Here is a 21,025-nt window from a genome sequence, read left to right as displayed (position 1 = left end):
AAATGCGGCATTTATCCGTTTCTGTGTCTTTCACACCGATATTTAACAGGAAGGTCATGTGTGATGATGTTCCGCGTGTTGCTGCGGTGTTCCGTGAAATTCGGCTTTAAAGAGAAACTCGAAACTGTGCGAATAAATCTGCTAAAGGTGGAAAAGATGAGGTGTTCCCCGGGAAATACGAGTTCCGCATCAATAACACAAGGTAAACAACAATAATAAAAGGTAAACAATAACAATAATAACACAAGGTAAACAATAATAATAACAATAAGATAAACAATAACAATAATAACACAAAGTAAACAATAATACTAAGTTAAACAACAACAATAATATAAGAAACAACAATAACATAAGGTAAACAATAATAACGTAAGGTAAACGTCAGACAAACAATGATAATATATAATATGAGATAAACAATAATAATACAAGGTAAACAACAATAATATAAGGTAAATATTTATCAGATACACAATAATAAAACAAGCTAAATATATAATATAAACAATAATAATATAAGGTTAACGATAATAATATAAGTTAACAATATAACAAAATGAACAATAAAACATCCATTTTGAATCTATATTTAGTCCTTTAGGATCATTTTGTGTGTTTTTTTATTTTATGAGTCAGGCCCCTGGTCCTGGGAGGGCCCATGATCCTGGGAGGGCCCATGGTCCTGTGAGGGCCCATGGTCCTCTGAGGGCCCCTGGTCCTGGGAGGGCCCATGGTCCTGGGAGGGCCCCTGGTCCCGTCAGGGGCCCCGTTCACTCCTCCTTCCTTGCGTTTCCTCCCTCACAGTCGGTCTGAGACCCTCTCGTGAGTCATCGCAGCCTCAGTGAAGGACATTTATCGTCCTGATGAATTGTTTCTCAAAGTCCGCGGTGACGTCTTTAAATGAATCCAGTGAGAGATTCGGTTTAATGTGATCATAAAACAAAGTAAAGCTCCGGTGCTCTGATGGATTGGTGTGCTGATGGATGGTGCACTGATGGATGGTGTGCTGATGGCTGCAGCTCTGAGGCAGGACTGGAGCCCGGTCGTGTTTCAGCGCGGACAAAGATCCAACACTTCCCTCCGTTCCTCCAGAATCAGAGTTTCCTGGTTGAACATGAGCTCATGGTTCTCTCTGCGTGAGGAGGCCACGCAGCGTAATAAAGCTGTTGCTCACGGGGATGAAGTGTGTCGGCAGACTTCAGTGAAGACGCTCTGTGCGGAGCTCTCACCCCCGCAGCACCGCGCTCGCCCCTGATTGGATCTGAGTGCTGAGGCGTGACCTGCGTGGTGGTTCTGAGTCGTTCATGGTGCAGCAGCAGTGACTCGTTTGGGCCGAGTGTGTTTCAGTTTCAAGTGACGGAGAGATTAAAAGAGCGTTTCTCTGGAACTCAAAGAACAAAGCTGCAGATAACATCAACTTTCACTCTGCATCCATCTGCATTAGTCTGGTTTAGAAAAAGAAGAAACATGTGGCAGTTTTGAGTCATTTTGAATCTATTTTTAGTCGTTTTGCATCTTTTTGTGCTGGTTTTGCATCTATTTTTATTCATTTTGCATCTTTTTGTGGTGGTTTTGCATCTATTTTTAGTCATTTAGCATCTTTTTGGGGTGGTTTTGCATCTATTTTTAGTCATTTTGCATCTTTTTGTGGTGGTTTTGCATCTATTTTTATTCATTTTGCATCTTTTTGTGGTGGTTTTGCATCTATTTTTAGTCATTTTGCATCTTTTTGTGCTGGTTATGCATCTATTTTTAGTCATTTTGCATCTTTTATGTTGGTTTTTCATCTATTTTGAATCTTTTTGCGTGTTTGTCATCATTTTTTGTCTCTTTGAGATCCTCTTTGGAGGATTTGTTTATGTTTGTGGTCCTGTAGCATCTCTTTGTGTTCATTTTAGGGCCCCTGACCTCACGGGCCTGTGCCCCGCTGACCCGTTCAGTAATCGGGGTCTGCACGGGCGGGGGGAGTGTGTGTGCCGGTCCACACAACACCAGCGGCTTAAATAATATCATGAAATTATAAACCTGCTGTTCGATAGTCGACTGTGTTCAGTGATGTGTTTCTGTGCAGATCCACACAACAACCCACTGAGAATCAAGGACACACACACACACACACACACACACACACACACACACACACACACACACACACACACACACACACACACACACACACACACACACACACCACCTCATCCTCCGTCACTTACTGACAACACCGCCCTTTTGGGTTTTGTCTCTTCTGGGAATTTCTTTAACCCCTGTCCGTTTACACACACACACATATACACACACACACACTCTAACAGCATGTGTGTGTGTGTGTGTGTGTGTGTGTGTGTGTGTGTGTGTGTGTGTGTGTGTGTGTGTGTGTGTGTGTGTGTGTGTGTGTGTGTGTGTGTGTGTGTGTGTGTGTGTGTGTGTGTGTGTGTGTGTGTGTGTGTGTGTGTGTGTGTGTGTGTGTGTGTGTGTGTGTGTGTGTGTGTGTGTGTGTGTGTGTGTGTGTGTGTGTGTGTGTGTTGGTTGCAGCAGTAGCTTCATGTCTTCAGTAAAAATGCAAAAGTATCGGCATCAAAATCGACTTAAAGTAAAGTAAAGATCAGTCGCTCCACAGAAAAACAATCTCATCAGCAGAACCTTATTCCAAAGAGCGAGGAAATCACAACGCGGCTCTCACTACCGACCACGTGGGCCAATAAAGTAGATTTAGAAACTCCAGATCCACCAAAGAGCTACGTGTTCCTCATCACGTCAAACTTCCTGCTGCTAAAGGGCAGAAGACTGAGTTCTGGAGCCTCAGGGAGGAACAGGGACACTCATGTTTTAACTGGTTTCTGCGTGATCTATAAAAACTTTATTAACCAGGACGTGTCTGTAGCTGAGTCTGGACCAGTGTGGTTTGAAAGTCTAAGGGCGCACTCCCACTGTGCCTCCGTCCCGTGCCCCAGCACGTTCCACGGCTAAAGTCTGGTTCCTTTGACCAGTGTGAGTGCAACCGTACCACGTCTAGGAGCGGCACGCTTGCCGTCCACGGCCCGTTTGGGAGAGGTGGGCTTTAGTAAAGCACGTTTGCACGTGTACGAGCACGAGCGTGTGCACGTGTGCGAGCACGAGGCCTACGGCGGTTCTGAGGTCATTTCCTGTGCGCCTGTTGGGACGTAGAAAAAAGAAGGAGGGACCATGCGCGGACATTTCAAACAATGGCGGTGAAAGGTTCACGTTGGTGTGATGCGGAGGTGGAGTGTTTACTGCAGATTTGGTCGATGAAAAGATTCAAAAACAGTCGACAAGACGCACAAAAACTCCGAGGTCTACGGAAAGATCTGGAAACAAAGCCACGCATCGCCATGACGTCATCAATGCGTGTGACGTGTTACGGCGTGATGACGTATAGGCAGCAAGAAGCATTCTCCGAGGCCCAGGTAGTGTGAGTACAAACGGGCCTGGAGGGGGGGACAAGGACCCTAAAGCACGGGGCACGGGACGCACGCACAGTGGGAGGGCGCCCTGAAGTGTGTGTTAGCTGTGTTAGTCTGGTGTCAGACTCATGTTCTCTCACTGCCTCGCTCCATAATCACTCAGGCTGGTGTTTGTCACTGTGTAAGTGTTGTGTTGTCGTGTTCCAGGTGTCGTCCAGCCTGAAAACAGTTATTGTCTGTGTTTGGAGTGAGCGGAGCTCCGTCTGAGTCATGAAAAGTTTGTTTTTACAGATATTTTTAGAAAGAGATCATCTTTGTTCGATGCCTCCTGTTGTTGATCGGTCGTCAGCGCCGGTTCTGGAGCTTCTCCTCTGAAACGTCCTGAGACAAAAGTTAAAGGAAGTGTCAAAGTTAGAGATGCACCATATTGGATATTTGCAGATATCCCATATGATGTGTGATCTGTCTGATACGTCCGGGCGACGTTTACAGAATTAGCCACATTAGCCCGGGAGCTAGGCTAACAGAACGCGCTGCTAGTTAAAGGGGAGTGGGAGTCCCGTGTCTCCAGGAGAGAAGAGCAGCTGTTTCTGATTTAAACTGATGTTAGACACAGTCCCAATAAATACAGCCTTTTTGTGGTGGTTTTGCATCTATTTTTAGTCATTTTGCATCTTTTTGCGGTGGTTTTGCATCTATTTTTAGTCATTTTGCATCTTTTTGTGCTGGTTTTGCATCTATTTTTAGTCATTTTGCATCTTTTTTGTGCTGGTTTTGCATCTATTTTTAGTCATTTAGCATCTTTTTGTGCTGGTTTTGCATCTATTTTTAGTCATTTTGCATCTTTTTGTGGTGGTTTTGCATCTATTTTTAGTCATTTTGCATCTTTTTGCGGTGGTTTTGCATCTATTTTTAGTCATTTTGCATCTTTTTGTGCTGGTTTTGCATCTATTTTTAGTCATTTTGCATCTTTCTGTGGTGGTTTTGCATCTATTTTTAGTCATTTTGCATCTTTTTGTGCTGGTTTTGCATCTATTTTTAGTCATTTTGCATCTTTTTGTGCTGGTTTTGCATCTATTTTTAGTCATTTTGCATCTTTTTGCGGTGGTTTTGCATCTATTTTTAGTCATTTTGCATCTTTTTGTGGTGGTTTTGCATCTATTTTTAGTCATTTTGCATCTTTCTGTGGTGGTTTTGCATCTATTTTTAGTCATTTTGCATCTTTTTGTGCTGGTTTTGCATCTATTTTGTGTGAATGTGAACGAATGTGTTGAATAGCGTAGAAGTGACCCGGCTCCTGTGACCCGTCTCAGGTCGTCTGAGTCCCTCGTGCTCCGGCGTCCAGAGTGTTTTTCTGTCCTTGAGGAGAATGATTACAGCCTCTTCACTCATCCAACACTTTCCTCTGGGAATGATTCTCTCTGCGGACAATAATTGGCAACAGCGTTCCAACACACGGCGGCTGTTACGTTCACGCGACGGCTGTTCTGTTCACACACCGCTGTGAAACAAAGCTGATCATTTGAGTTCATGAAGAGTCGGTTCTGCTCGCTGACGCTTTCAAAGCTCAGGTTTTAGAGGAAAGTGTGTTTTTGCACAGATCCAAGGACACGAGAGATTAAAGGAGTGTGTGTGTGTGTGTGTGTGTGTGTGTGTGTGTGTGTGTGTGTGTGTGTGTGTGTGTGTGTGTGTGTGTGTGTGTGTGTGTGTGTGTGTGTGTGTGTGTGTGTGTGTGTGTGTGTGTGTGTGTGTGTGTGTGTGTGTGTGTGTGTGTGTGTGTGTGTGTGTGTGTGTGTGTGTGTGTGTGTGTGTGTGTCCGTGTGTGTGTCTCCGTGTGTGTGTCTCCGTGTGTGTGTCTCCGTGTGTGTGTTCCTGTCTACACGCTGTAATATTTATATTTCTATGTTTAAAACTCAACATTTTCTCTCGTTTTCTTTCATTTCAGCCCATTATTCACTCTTTCGAAGGGGATTCCAGTTAACAAACGTTCTTTTTATTGTTTTGTTTCATAAATAAAAACAAGAACAAACGACACACACATGAGTAACCACCGATAATGAACCCAGTGTCCAGAGAAACAAACAAATACTGCACAATTAAAACATCATGAACAACAGACTCAGTGGTCTGAGAATAATCCGACTGATGAGGACAGAAATAAAACAATAATAATAATAATAATAATAATAATAAGACAGATATAGTCACTGTTACAAACTTTACACCAACCTTTAATGTCTATAAATCTTTTCCACCTTTAAACATCTTCAATTATGTTTTCAATCACGATCAGAAATACTTTAATACTTTAATATGTTTGTTACAGAACTGCAGATATAAAAACAACAAATATTAAACATATATAAGAAAGATCTAGATATTTAAATGTACAGAATTTAATATTTACAGAAGTGAAATATAAACAAAATCAAAGCTCAATCATTGAATCCTCCTAAAATAAAGCAACCTGAAGTGAACGGCCGTCACGGACCGTTTGTGTTCGTGCGGTCAGACGACAGAGAGAGAGGCGCTCACGTCACGTGTTGTGACAGGAGGTTAAAGGTCAAAGGTCAGCGGGGAAGTTGGTTCACTTTCTAACCCTCTGCGGCGTCTTTTCCACCCGTGGCTCAAACCTGAAGAGCTGGAAGTGAACGCACCAGCACCAATCTGAGGCCGGCTGTGATGAATGTAGTGCAGTCAAAAGTACAATAGGAGTCGAATTAACATTAAATTAAGAACAGATTCTGGTAACAGTACCTGAGTACAGGCGCACTCCCACTGTGCCTCCGTGCCGTGCCCCAGCACGTGTCACGGCTAAAGTCTGGTTCCTTTGACCAGTGTGAGTGCAACCGTACCACGTCTAGGAGCGGCACGCTTGTCGTCCACGGCCCGTTTGGGAGAGGTGGGCTTTAGTAAAGCACGTTTGCACGTGTACGAGCACGAGCGTGCGCACATGTACGAGCACGAGGCCTACGGCGGTTCTGAGGTCATTTCCTGTGCGCCTGTTGGGACGTAGAAAAAAGAAGGAGGGACCATGCGCGGACATTTCAAACAATGGCGGTGAAAGGTTCACGTTGGTGTGATGCGGAGGTGGAGTGTTTACTGCAGATTTGGTCGATGAAAAGATTCAAAAACAGTCGACAAGACGCACAAAAACTCCGAGGTCTACGGAAAGATCTGGAAACAAAGCCACGCATCGCCATGACGTCATCAATGCGCGTGACGTGTTACGGCGTGATGACGTATAGGCAGCAAGAAGCATTCTCCGAGTGTGCTCTAAATGTACTTTTCCTCTCCTGATCACCAGTTCTTGCTGATGATTTTCTCCGTATATCTGGTTAAAGAAGTGCTTCACTCTGTTCTTCTCTTCTGTCTGTTAATGTCCGTTCTCCCTGTCGTCTTCGTCTCCTTCAGCTTCAGGCCCAGAAGCTCCGTCTCGCCAGGAGTCAGGGTCCGTACTATGGCGGCTCGCTGCCAAACGTCAACCAGATCGGCAGGAGCCCTCAGGACTTCCAGGTACGTGATGGCCGCCGCGCTCTGTCCTCTGTGCTACCACTGCAACTAGTGCTGTGACTGCTGCTATGCAACCACTGTGATATGACTACAATTACAACCACTGTTATAACTAGAGAAGTCTCAATGACAGAACTTCAGTACGGTGGCCTTAGTGCCTTTAGGCGTCTATTCTGCCCGAAATCCAGAAGAAGAAGAAGAAGAAAGACGGGGGTCAGTGCAGAGTGAATCGTGTCCCGGTCTGATCTACCAGAGACCGGGCAGCACCTGTAGAGCTACAGAGGTTAAATCACTGATGTCACTGCAACACACAGCTTTTTTAAGAGCCGCTGCTCCTTTGTGTTGAAAGGAGCCAGTTGAGGTGGTTCAGGATCATCTGGTCTGGATGAACCCTGGGCGCCTCCCTAGGGAGGTGTTCCAGGCACGTCCAGCTGGGAGGAGGCCTCGGGGAAGACCCAGGACCAGGTGGAGGGATTAGATCTCCACACTGGCCTGGGAACGCCTCAGGATCCCCCAGTTAGAGCTGGTTAATGTGGCCCGGGAAAGGGAAGTTTGGGGTCCCCTGCTGGAGCTGCTGCCCCTGAGACCTGATCCAGGATCAGAGGCTGAAGATGAGATGAGATGACACTTCATCTGAGAACTAATATCTGTTCTTTTAGAAGCATCAGATCCCTGTTAGCATTAGCATCAACTCCATTTAGCACAACAGCAGAGTAGGCTGAGCCGGCGGTTAGCTTCAGTTAGCTAGCCGCCTCAGCTGCTACCTGTGATTGATGCCATGAAGCGATGATCAAAAATGTGACAGTTATGAGCAAGCGACGCGTAACTCACGTTCCGGGCGAATTTACCGCCTCCATCGCTTTTGGTGTGAACGCTCGGTGAGTCATCAGTGTTTCCCATCAGCTCCGCAGAACCTCAGTCCTTAATGGAAGTTTTCCTCAGTCTAATCTTGATCCATCTGCCTCCTCTTCCTCCTCCCGTGTACGAGGTCAGACTAAGATGAAATGACTCTGGCAGCAGGTGACGGGAGGTTTTTTCCACCTGGAGTCTGGAGGAGTTTGTTTCGTGTTTCTTCTTCCAGGTTTTGATTTTCCAAGAAATTTGTGATTGCAAAATCAGGAAACATGTGAAATGTTGAATCTGTGAACAGAGGTGACTAATGTCTCTCTCTCTGTCTCTCCCTCTCTGTGTGTGTGTCTCCCCCCCCCTCTTTCTCGCTCTCTCCCTCTCCATCGTCGCTCTCCCTCCCTCTCCCTCTGTCTCCCCCTCTGTCTCTGTCTCTCCCTCTCTCTCTCTCTCTCTCTCTCTCTCTCTCTCTCTCTCCCCCCCCCTCTCTCTCAGGGCTCCTTCCCCTCCGCTCTGGAGTCGAACCGCTCCACTCGACATCACGGTCTGGTGGAGCGAGTCCAGAGGGATCGCCGTTTCATCTCACCGGTCCGACCGTACCGCAACCGACAAGTATCCTTCAGTCGCTCTGCATCTGAACCTGCAGCGTGTTTGAAAATGATTTATTTTCTCTCTGACGCGTCTTTAAAAGCATCAAATATCAATATTTATGAGGGGCTGTCGTTCTAAGACACAGATCTGTAAAAAGAAAAGTAAAAGATAATAATGATGAATGAATCCTTTTAGCAGGAGTGCATTCGTGCAGGAAACTCTTCAGGTCGCTGCGTTTTCTCAGGAGGAGACGTGGAGACGCTTCTGCTTTGTTCGCGACACATTTGTGTTTCCGTAGAACTCTGAAGGAAGCGCAGACGCAGGAAAGGAGAAGTTCGCTCACAGCGAAAGCAGCGACCGCAGCCGCTCACACGAAGCTGAAGCAGAAAGTGAAAGTGTCCTTTCCTTAACCGCGCCTCTCCTCAGATGGACAGCTCGCCGTACAACTCCGCCTACCTGTCCCCACCTCCCGACCCCAGCTGGAGAAGGTACGGTCTCATACCCCCCCCCCCCCCCCCCCCCCCCTCTTCCTGTCTGTCTCCATGGCGACGGGGCTGTTATTTAGTCTCCTCTGCTTTAAATAAAGCTTTTCTGGAGCCTCTGACGCGTCGGACGGGGCAAAAAACATCACGACTTGATGAAAAAGTGAGGACAAAAACATTTCAGGGGTTTCTGCAGGTTCTGCAAAACAACAACAACAACACAACAACAAAACAACAACAACAACATAAAGATCCATCAGGAACTAAAAGCTCGTCTGAACACGAGCAGACATGAGAGAACTTAAAACACTCTGAATACTAAAGGGTTGTGGGGACGGGACAATAACTGTTTTTACTGCAGATCAGGATTTAAAACATCTGCAGTTAGTTAAATATGGTGAATATTTAGTTTTAGGGAAAAGTGTGAATCTCGTAAATCTCCTCATGAGTGAATCTGACTTCACGTTACAGTTAAAGTCAAGTTTCTTATTTATTTAATCTATAAAATAATTTATGCATCATTATTTTATATTTATAATTGATTTATTTCTAATTATTAATGCAAACATTTCTTTTAATTATACTTTCTACATTGTTTATTTTAACATATATATAATTATTAATGCTTACATTTTTTAAATTACATTATTTACATGTACTTAATAATTAATAATAGTTAATAGATTTATTTCTTTACATCTATTAATTCATAATGCACACATTTTTTTATTTAATTGTATAATTGATTTTATTTCTTTAGACCATTTAATTTAAACTATTAATAAATTATTTAATTGTTAATTTATTTATTACATTTATTTATTAAATATTTTACATCTATTAAATAATTATTAATGCGTACATTTTTTACATTTATTTTTTAATATTGATTTATTTGATTTCTTTATATTATTAAATAATAATGCATACAACTTTACATGTATTTCTATAATTTATTTTATTTCTTTAGATCATTTAAAATAACTCTTAATGCAAACATTTTAATTTATTTTTTACATTTATTTATTAAATCTTTTAAATATTTTTTTTACATTTCTTTAAAATAAATATAAAATTAATTTCCAGGTAGTTTAATTTCTTCTATTGTGTCTTAAACGTGACTTAGTGTAACCTGCAGAAACCCTGTGTTTTGTGTTTTGAGTCCTAACATCTAAATTTAACCAGGACGTGTTTTAACGAGTGTCCTTCAGCTGAACTCCGCCCCCCCCCCCCGTCCTCCTGCTGGAGTGTCCTTGAGCAAGGCATTGACCCTCCACCTCAGCTGCTTTCTCTCTCTTGTCGTCTCTGAATCACAATCCTCCTCCTGCAGCTGCACTAACCTTTAGACCACTAACAGGAAGTGGATTTTAGCCGCCGTCTCTCAAACCCGAGCAGCTTCTGAAGAGCTCTTCGTTCTTTTCTCTTTATTCGTCTCTGGGAAACTTTGCTCCTTTGTTTTTCTTTCTGGCTTCTTCTGTCGTGCTCCACCCGCCCTCTGGTTTCACTTCTAACAATGACCCTTCAGAGAGAGACTGGCCTCGGTCCACCGCTCATCAGAACACACACACACACACACACACACACACACACACACACACACACACACACACACACACACACACACACACACACACACACACAGACTGGCAAATGTCCTCCAGTCGCTCCCTAAAGTCTGACGAGTGAATGCGGTTCAGCTGTTGGAGCGAGTTTCAGATGTTTGGAAGTTTGAAGGATCCCATCTGCACTTTGTCGAGTCACACTTTGTTCCCCGAGGCTCAGACGGATTTTTAAGAGAAGCAGAGTTTGTGTTTCTTTAGCAGAGATTTGAACTGTTGGAAGTTTTCTTCTGTCGCGTTTAGACCAGATTAAAGTTACAATTATAGATTTAAACCCAACAGTGTGTTAAAGTCGTGACACAGCGACTCGACATCAAGGAAGTAGCAGCAACCGAGGTCGACTGTGTCGCATCCAAAAGGTAGCACTTGAACACAACGCCACACCAGCGTCCCGACACTCACGAGCGTCATCCTGAACCTTACGAACATCTGGGCCTCACCAGCGTCCACAAGAACGTCCCAAAACCTCCTGGTCCACAAGAGCGTTCACAAGAACCTCCTGGTCCACAAGAGCGTTCACAAGAACCTCCTGGTCCACAAGAGCGTTCACAAGAACCTCCTGGTCCACAAGAGCGTTCACAAGAACCTCCTGGTCCACAAGAGCGTTCACAAGAACCTCCTGGTCTACAGGAGCGTCCACAGGAGCATCCACAAGGACCTCCTGGGCAACAAGAGCGTCCACAAGAGCGTCGATAGGGGCACCCCGGGCCTCAGGAGCATCCCAGGCCACAAGAGCGTCCACAAGAGCAACCCGGGCCTCAAGAGCGTCCACACAAGCGTCCACAAGGACATCCTGGGCCACAGGAGCGTCCACAGGAGCGCCAACAGGAGCAACCCGGGCCTCAAGAGCGTCCGCAGGAGCGTCCGCAGGAGCGTCCGCAGGAGCGTCCGCAGGAGCAACCCGGGCCTCAAGAGCGTCCGCAGGAGCAACCCGGGCCTCAAGAGCTTCCACAAGAACCTCCTGGTCTACAAGAGCGTCGATAGGGGCACCCCGGGCCTCAGGAGCATCCCAGGCCACAAGAGCAACCCGGGCCTCAAGAGTGTCCACACAAACGTCCACAAGAACCTCCTGGGCCACAGGAGCATCCACAGGAGCATCCACAGGAGCATCCACAGGAGCGTCCACAAGAGCGTCCACAAGAACCTCCTGGGCCACAGGAGCATCCACAGGAGCGTCCACAGGAGCGTCCACAGGAGCGTCCACAGGAGTGTCCACAGGAGCGTCCCCAGGAGCGTCCACAGGAGCGTCCCGCCCCGCCTTGAACTAAACCAGTCCCACTGTTTGATCATTTATAGACTAATTCAGGATATTCGAGGCGTCCGAAGCCGTTTTTACAGCTTGTGTTGATGAGCAAACCTGCGACCAGGCGCCAGAGAACCGTCCATCGCCTCATCGCGTGTGCGGCTTGAAGTTGAAAGACTTTAACTTTGCAACGCCCCCTAGAGGATGTTTTGCCCAACATCCGTTCCAACGTAAAGGACGCGTGAAAGCATGAGACGGACGATGAGAACGTACGTCTGTATTTACCCGCGGAGTGGAGCAGAACCGAGCCTTTAGGAAGCTTCTGTAACACGGGTCTGAACACGTGCACACAGAGAAACATGAGCGTCAGGTTCAAACGCCAGCCTCCCTCTGTCCTTCGCTTGCTGCCTCCACTTTTCTCCTTCGCCCCAAAAGTTCTTCTTCTCCTCCTTCTTCCCCGTTTCTCCCTCTTTTTCCGATTGTTTCCGCTCGGTGGAGGAAAATAACCTTTTTGTTCTTGTCGATCATGAAAAGGAATTGGTCCGGACCATTCCCCGGGGATAAAAGCCAGTTGTTCCGTCTCCCCACCACTGCACTCAACAGGTGAATCCTCCTCGTCCTCCTCCTCCTCTTCCTCCCTTCACTTCCTCCCTTTCCTTCCTTCTGCTGCTCCCACCTTGGGAGCGGGAAGTGGTTGCACAGAATAGAAATGTGTCCTGTTGAACTCGGTCTTTCTCTGGCCGACGTGATTAAGAGACTGAAGCTTTTCTGCCTTTTAAACCCGTCAAACATCCTTCTGTCGTCTGAACTCTTCCTCACTCGTCTGATTTTATTCTCTCATGTCTCCTTTTTCACCTTCATCGTTCTTTTATCAGCGTTACCTGAGTTACTGAAGTACATCTGCAGACCAGGACACACTGAAAGTACACAGGCAGGTCTCTGATTGGCTCGTTTCCACAGATTGTACAAAATAAAATGGACGTCAATGGTGGAGTGCATTAAAGCTGCATTCTCTCTAATGTCCAGCAGGAGGAGACTCCACTTAAAGCTGCATTCTCTCTAATGTCCAGCAGGAGGAGACTCCACTTAAAGCTGCATTCTCTCTAATGTCCAGCAGGAGGAGACTCCACTTAAAGCTGCATTCTCTCTAATGTCCAGCAGGAGGAGACTCCACTTAAAGCTGCATTCTCTCTAATGTCCAGCAGGAGGAGACTCCACTTAAAGCTGCATTCTCTCTAATGTCCAGCAGGGGGAGACTCCACTTAAAGCTGCATTCTCTCTAATGTCCAGCAGGAGGAGACTCCACTTAAAGCTGCATTCTCTCTAATGTCCAGCAGGAGGAGACTCCACTTAAAGCTGCATTCTCTCTAATGTCCAGCAGGAGGAGACTCCACTTAAAGCTGCATTCTCTCTAATGTCCAGCAGGAGGAGACTCCACTTAAAGCTGCATTCTCTCTAATGTCCAGCAGGAGGAGACTCCACTTAAAGCTGCATTCTCTCTAATGTCCAGCAGGAGGAGACTCCACTTAAAGCTGCATTCTCTCTAATGGCCAGCAGGAGGAGACTCCACTTAAAGCTGCATTCTCTCTAATGTCCAGCAGGAGGAGACTCCACTTAAAGCTGCATTCTCTCTAATGGCCAGCAGGGGGAGACTCCACTTAAAGCTGGTTGCTCGGTCAATGCTTCAACATTAGAATAGAAGTTGCTTTCAGTGTGTATCGGTCTGAACTTAGAGGTTAAATGATAAATAAAGACTGACTGGGGTGTTCTTGTGTGCAGGTTGGCTTTTATTTTGAAAATGCTGCTCTGGTTGTTTTACTTTGATATCACGCTGTGTTTGAGACTGAAGACTCGCCTGACCTTCAACTCCTTGGAAAGCTCTTTTGTTTCTCTCTCTCTCTCTCTCTCTCTCTCTCTCTCTCTCTCTCTCTCTCTCTCTCTCTCCTTGCATCCCTTAACACAGAGTGTCTCTCGCCCCTCAGGACGAACTCTGACTCGGCCCTCCACACCAGCGTGATGAACCCTCCCACGGGAGACCCCTTCACCACAGGAGGACCCACCCTCACCCCCCAGAACAACAGACGCACCTGTGAGCAGCACTCCTCCACAAAAACATTCAACACACGAGCTGCTTCATAATCTGCACGTTGCTCAATTTTACACGTTTAGAGAAACTGGACGGGGAATTTAACTTCTTCCTCCACGCCATTTGTCTGTCCATTGAACCCCATATTTAAAGCATTAAAGTGTAAGTCCGGAGTAAACTGACCAATGGTGGCGGTGAACGCATCCCAAACGTCTTTTTTAACCACTCAGGGCGCAGTCCACTGTGCCTCCGTCCCGTGCCCCGTGCTTTAGGGTCCTTGTCCCCCCCTCCAGGCCCGTTTGTACTCACACTACCTGGGCCTCGGAGAATGCTTCTTGCTGCCTATACGTCATCACGCCGTAACACGTCACACGCATTGATGACGTCATGGCGATGCGTGGCTTTGTTTCCAGATCTTTCCGTAGACCTCGGAGTTTTTGTGCGTCTTGTCGACTGTTTTTGAATCTTTTCATCGACCAAATCTGCAGTAAACACTCCACCTCCGCATCACACCAACGTGAACCTTTCACCGCCATTGTTTGAAATGTCCGCGCATGGTCCCTCCTTCTTTTTTCTACGTCCCAACAGGCGCACAGGAAATGACCTCAGAACCGCCGTAGGCCTCGTGCTCGTACACGTGCGCACGCTCGTGCTCGTACACGTGCAAACGTGCTTTACTAAAGCCCACCTCTCCCAAACGGGCCGTGGACGGCAAGCGTGCCGCTCCTAGACGTGGTACGGTTGCACTCACACTGGTCAAAGGAACCAGACTTTAGCCGTGAAACCTGTTTGGGCACGGGACGGAGGCACAGTGGGAGGGCGACCTTAGTGGTTAAAATAGACGTTTTGGATGCATTCACCGTCCCGAGCTAATCACTGTTAGCCACGTCTGGCTGTTAGCATCTCTCCGGGAATTCTCTCTACATGTTTTATCAACCAAAAAAAACATCTCCATGACTTGTTTGGTGGATTTTCACGCCGATAAAGACCACGGGGTCTATTTAAGCCGGACTTACACTTTAAATTACTAATTAAAATAAAGCTTTTCGTCGTCATCGATCCTGCGGCCTCCTGATGACAGAAGTGAAAACGCTGTGATTTCTCAGTCAGACGAGATTATTAGAGTTCATTCATTATTTAAGACGTGATGTGTCGACCCGTTCTGTGGTCTGACCTGAGACCGAACGTCTCACCGGACAAAAGCGTTTAAAAGAGTTTAAAATCACGACGTCCTGAATATGAACTGAAGCTGATATTTCCAACTCAGTAAAACCTGTTGTGTGTGTGTGTGTGTCTGTGTGTGTGTGTGTCTGTGTGTGTGTGTGTGTGTGTGTGTGTGTGATCCTGCAGGTCAGAGCGATGGAGAGAGCAGAAGAAGTGAGTTACACACACACACACACACACACACACACACACACACACACACTCACACACACACAGACAGTTTAAAGATTAAATCCCTGGGACTCATACGGAGCAGTTTGAACATATTTGCACACTTCACTGTTTTGTCCTTCAGTGTTTCCGTACCCGGTGCCTCCGATCGAAGAGAATGTGTTGGATGAGGGGAAACTGCTCAAACCCTGGGACACCAAGAAGGTAGATGCTTTAGAAAAAGATGTTTATGTTTGTATTCTTCTTTCTAGTATCTTTACTAAAAAAAAAAGGGAATTTCTGTGTTTTTAAACCTGAGTTCTCCGTGTAATTCTGTAGAAACCTTTAAATCAAAACCTTAAACTTAAATACAGAAACTAAAAGGATCATTTTTAAGTGTAACTTGTAGCCTTTTATTGCTCAGTGTGAGTTATGCTTTCGATGGTTAGTGTCTCCATGTGAAGCAGCTACTGATGATTTATGTTTCTCTCTCTCCAGTTACCGCTGTTGTCGTCACGACCCAAGTCCTGTGAAGTCCCTGGCATCAAGTACGTCTAAGTGAACACACACACACACACACACATTTCTCGCCCAGGAAAATCTTGACCCCCTCTGTTTCCTCTCAGTATCTTTACGTCCCCGGAGCAGCCGTCCACGCCGGCTCACGGGGTCCCGGCGGTCCTCAACACCGGCGGCTCGCTGCCCGACCTGTCCAGCCTCCACTTCCCCTCACCCCTGCCCACGCCGCTGGACCAAGACGAGCCCGGCTACCCAGGATCCTCTCTGAGCGGGGGGAGCAGCACGGGGAACCTGGCCTCCACCCTCACTCAGCTGGGAATCAACGCCGCCAACGCACAGGGAGGCAACAGCGCCTTCCACCACCACACACCAGGTACACTAAGACGAGGGGCGCGGAAACACATCGATTCAATTTAAGTCGATCGAGACAATTAACGACATTTCCGTTTGCAGTGTTCAGGCATTTCACTGTTATGGCGTTTTCAGACTGAACGCGAGGTGAAGTTTGCTTGAGTTTGGATCGTTTGTGTTTCGTGGCGCTTGTGCATCGACAACACTTGTGTCTCATCAACCCAAAAAACAACTATTGCAGCTTTGTTCCTGCTGTTATCCCTGGACGTTAGACATACATAGTAGGTATAGACCACACTCTCTGACTTAGTTAGGGTTTACTTAGACCCAACAATTTCTCCATGAGCAACAACAAGTCACACTTTCTTTAATGAAAGACATAATAAACGTGGAGCAGACGCAGCTCTGTGGAGGACGGACATCTGTCTGCACCGGATGGAGAGGAAGAAAAGGAGAGAGAAAAGACAGACAGATGGACAGAGAGACAGTCCCAGAGATGCAAACAGCCAAAGAGTAACAGTAACTATAATGACATTTATAGTAATATGAATATGACTAATATGTCATGGCAGTAGTGGTAATAACAGCTGTGATATAGTGAGATTTATTACTGATGATGTTTTTATGGCTATAAATGTTATAATTTATTAGACTAATGATAGTTTATATGAGTAACAGTGATAATAGCAGCAGGAAGCGTCATGCAGGACCACTGCAGCAGGCACCACCACCATCAGCAGAGACCTGCGAGACGACAAAGCACAAACAACTCCGGGGAAGAAGTGAATTAGTAACATGCACTGATGAGACATGAATGATACAGACAGAGAGGAGAGAAGCTCAGAGGATCAGGAACAGCATCATCCCCCAGCAGACGAGGCTACAGCAGCAAAAACAAAACGCCGTCGTGTCCGGATGAACTGAAATCACCCAGAGGAACACGCAGCTCAGTGAATCCCCCCCCTTCAGGTTAGGGTACAAATACGGAAGTGCTTAGGTATTCAGTTGGGTACTTTAGTTGGTGTTGACTGTTTAGAATGTTCTTAGAGGGCCAACGTCTCTGTGTTTCTGAGGAATCGGAGGTTCAGTTCTTCTTGGTCCTGCTGAAGTGTCCTGGAGCAGCCTGGAGTCAGCCTGCTGCTCTGGAGCTGTAAAAAAAGAGTCTAGATCAAAGTCTCAGCCGAGTGACTAATGTGAAGGTTAGCAGAGGAAGTATGTGGGTGAGGTGAGACGGAGGGGGATGCACGGCGTGGCCATGCTCTAAATTTAGCCTCAGAGAGAGAAGAGAGAGGCTGCAGTCGGAAAATGTAGCCGCGTTTCATCGTTTGTGAGGTGACTGCAACCGACCACAGGCAGGAAGCTGCTGTCAGCTCCACCTCATCAGGCTGCAGCCGACTCTCTCAAACCTGAGTCTGGATCCATCTGACGTAACACCCTTTCAAAATAAGATTTCCGCGTCCAAACGCTCCTTTGAAACAAAACAGAAACAACTGCCGAACATGTGAACGATCAGGATCAGCTCTGTGGTCGGTTTGACTCTTTCATCCAGAACAAAGAGGTCAAATGACAGTTAGGATGTTTTTTAAAGACTCAGATCTGTTCAAACAACGAGCAACGCGCTACTGCAGCGTTGGAGAAATACAAGGCTGTGGCCGTAAATCTTATTTTGAAAGGGCGTTCCGTCACGACTCGATGGATCGATTAGTTTGAATGGATCCAAAACTGTTTTGGGGATTGTTTCCTGTATTCTGGGTCTTTTTTTCTTCTTCTTTGGTGTCTCTGTGGATTTCCCAGAGTCCTGTCGGGCTCATTGTGTTTTGTTTTGCCTCCTCAGGTCTCCTGGCGTCTCTACAGAGCACGCTCAGTAACCCCTCCCTGCAGTCATCGCTAAGCAACCCCAACATCCAGTCGTCCCTCAGCAGCCACTCCTTCTCCAACTCACTGAGCTCCGCCTCCCTGCACTCGTCGCTCAGCAACCCCTCGCTGCAGTCGTCCCTCAGCTCCTCCCCCTCCCTGCCGTCCTCCCTCAGCAGCCAATCGCTGCACTCCTCCCTCAGTAACTCCTCCCTGCAGTCGGTGTCCAGCGGTAACCCCGGCTACAGCAGCGGCGTGGGCGGCTCCAGCTCCTGCTCCTCCTCCTACTCGCCGCTGCTCAGCGGACAGGGCCAGCCGTCGCTCAGCACGTCACCGCGGAGACGGGCGCAGCTCTCCCCGCTCATCCTGCCCATGGGAGGGGAGTCACGGAGGCATCACTCCAAACAGTTCTCCCCCACCATCTCCCCCACCCTGTCCTCCATCACACAGGTAACAGCTCCATGGGCCTTACAGAGTTCAGAGGTGCTTGAAATCCTTGAAAGTGCTTGAACGTTATTGTTGTTTTCAAGGTTTGAAAAGTGCTTGAAAGTGTTTCTGCATTTCTTTCACAACAGAAAGCTCTAAAGCAGAAATGTAACTTCTCCTTCTGGTGTTTCGAAACACGCAAAATACCAAAAATACAAACTTTTATTGAACCTGATTAAAAGTGAAAGTGAAACAATAATTTTCAGTTTGTATGTATCAGTAGAAATATGTGAGCACAGCTTTAAGGGGCTGGAAAACCCTGAAACTGACCATGAAAGAGCAAGAAAAGTGCTTTAATTTGACCGAAAACCAGCAGGAACCTTTGAGAAAGTTGTTCTTGCATTAGGTGCGTTTGTATCAGCTCTCCTGGAAAAGTCCTGGAGAATAATTTCTTCTTATTAATAATCATAATTAAACTGTATTTGTATAGCACCTTTAAAACAGCAGTTTACAAAGTTCTTTAACAGCAAAAGTCAAAATAAAAAAAACAAATAATAATATTAGCATAGAGCAGAACCATAAATTACACGTTATGGTATAAAAGTTTACAGACATTGGAAATGATTATTAGCTTGTTAGTTAATTAATTTAATTAACAATCCATCCCCTGGTTACAAGCTCTAAGGGCGCCCTCCCACTGTGCCTCCGTCCCGTGCCCCGTGCTTTAGGGTCCTTGTCCCCCCTCCAGGCCCGTTTGTACTCGCACTACCTGGGCCTCGGAGAATGCTTCTTGCTGCCTATACGTCATCACGCCGTAACACGTCACACGCATTGATGACGTCATGGCGATGCGTGGCTTTGTTTCCAGATCTTTCCGTAGACCTCGGAGTTTTTGTGCGTCTTGTCGACTGTTTTTGAATCTTTTCATCGACCAAATCTGCAGTAAACACTCCACCTCCGCATCACACCAACGTGAACCTTTCACCGCCATTGTTTGAAATGTCCGCGCATGGTCCCTCCTTCTTTTTTCTACGTCCCAACAGGCGCACAGGAAATGACCTCAGAACCGCCGTAGGCCTCGTGCTCGTACACGTGCGCACGCTCGTGCTCGTACACGTGCAAACGTGCTTTACTAAAGCCCACCTCTCTCAGACGGGCCTTGGACGGAAAGCGTGCCGCTCCTAGACGTGGTACGGTTGCACTCACACTGGTCAAAGGAACCAGACTTTAGCTGTGGAACGTGCTGGGGCACGGGACGGAGGCACAGTGAGAGCGCGCCCTTAAAGAGTGGGACGCCTGATCTCTGGTATACAGCTGAGCAAAGGTGCTAACACCCTCCCCCTCCCCCCCCACAGGGCGTCCCTCTGGACACCAGCAGACTGCCTCTGGATCAGAGGCTTCCTCCGTACCCGCTCAGCCAGTCCCACCAGCACCAGCCAGGCTCCCACCAGCCTCTCCCCGGTCTGCAGGGCCCCCAGTCCGGCCAGCAACCTTCTCCCATGAGCCAGCACCACCACCAACAGATGCACCGCCTCCAGCAGCCGCGGCCCAACGCGCAGCAGCAGCAGCAGCAGCAGCAGCAGCAGCAGCAGCAGCAGCAGCAGCAGCAGCTCCACCTGCAGAACCTCCGCAACTCACACAACCAGCACATGCAGCAGCACTTTGGATCAGTAAGTATTAATGTACAGCGCTCTGGAAATCCTAGGAAACACTTGAGTTTTGGTGTTTGCCAAGTGTTTTAATTGTTGTGTTCTATGATTACATCATGTCTGATATAACTTAGATCATATTTAAGACTGAAAACAACATTTTCTCCTGAAATCTCCCTGATTCTCAGATGATCAGAATAGTTGTGATTGTGTTTCTGTGGAGTTTGTTTCCTTTCATTCGTCGTCCTTCTGTAGAGAGTCGTCTCCAAACATCATGTTGTTGTTGTTTAAAGAACAAAAACACCTAATTTAATGTGATGAACAAGAATAACTGAATACTGAGGATTGTTCTGGATACAAATATGGAGTTTACCGCAGCTGGAAGGTGCTGGAAAAGACTGTAAATGATGAAAAGTGCTTGAATTTGACCTTAGAAAAGTCGCAGGAACCCTGAATTTATTAATGTGAAAAGATAAAGATGATTAAAGACGCTCAGATTGATCTTCCCTGGTGTGTTTCTCTGCAGCAGCAGCAGCAGCAGCAGCGTCCGCCGCAGATGGGGCAGCAGGTGAACACGGCGAACTCGCAGCTGATAAAGAACGAGAGGCCGATGGATCAGTGCGTGCAGAGCTCCTCTCAGTGCCACGGGGTCAAACAGGAGACGGAGCAGCAGGCGGAGCAGCACAGAGCCGGCGGCCTCCCTCAGCTGCAACAGATCAGCCACAACCTGGCCACAGACCTCTACAACGTAAGTGACCGCACCACCGCGACAGTGAAGGCTCATTTCTGCTCTACGTTAGAGACGCACAAGGACGCAGACGCAGTCTTCTGTGCGTCCTCTGCGTCCGTTTCCTCTGTATTTCTGTCGGTATCCTTAAAGCTCATGGATGCGTACAGATACGGAGCAAACGCTGCAGTACCACCTGAAACCCTGGGGGCAGTGTCGAGCACCGTGAATATCAGGAGCGAGCGAGTCATCGAAGCCCCGACGGACGTCCTGAAACACTGAAAGAGACGTCGGTCGTCACTTTGTCTCATCTGTCAAAC

At 47.0% G+C, this 21,025-nt stretch overlaps 1 protein-coding gene across 9 annotated transcripts in view; it reads left to right on the top strand.

Moving 5' to 3' along the window:
* The window catches only part of LOC310950369 (CREB-regulated transcription coactivator 2), a 30,078-nt gene that overhangs the window by 518 nt on the left and 8,535 nt on the right, over positions 1-21,025 (top strand). For 4 of the 9 annotated variants that reach the window (XR_014593293.1, XR_014593294.1, XM_083918124.1 and 1 more), the window contains exons 2-13: positions 6,840-6,941; positions 8,280-8,396; positions 8,802-8,863; positions 12,254-12,322; positions 13,702-13,808; positions 15,156-15,182; positions 15,325-15,404; positions 15,678-15,727; positions 15,806-16,071; positions 17,884-18,353; positions 19,685-19,999; positions 20,505-20,726. Coding sequence is in view for 7 of the 9 variants with exons in the window: in XM_083918124.1 (XP_083774250.1) it covers positions 6,840-6,941; positions 8,280-8,396; positions 8,802-8,863; positions 12,254-12,322; positions 13,702-13,808; positions 15,156-15,182; positions 15,325-15,404; positions 15,678-15,727; positions 15,806-16,071; positions 17,884-18,353; positions 19,685-19,999; positions 20,505-20,726 (1,887 nt within the window). In the remaining 2 variants the exon portion in view is untranslated. The remainder of the gene's footprint in view (positions 1-6,839; positions 6,942-8,279; positions 8,397-8,801; positions 8,864-12,253; positions 12,323-13,701; positions 13,809-15,155; positions 15,183-15,324; positions 15,405-15,677; positions 15,728-15,805; positions 16,072-17,883; positions 18,354-19,684; positions 20,000-20,504; positions 20,727-21,025) is intronic. The other 5 variants (XM_083918123.1, XM_083918122.1, XM_083918126.1 and 2 more) reach the window with 5 other exon arrangements.

Source organism: Echiichthys vipera (genome assembly GCF_963691815.1).
Source record: "Echiichthys vipera genome assembly, chromosome: 8".
In the NCBI taxonomy this organism is placed as follows: Eukaryota; Metazoa; Chordata; class Actinopteri; order Perciformes; family Trachinidae; genus Echiichthys; species Echiichthys vipera.
This window is presented reverse-complemented; position numbering and strand designations above follow the sequence as displayed.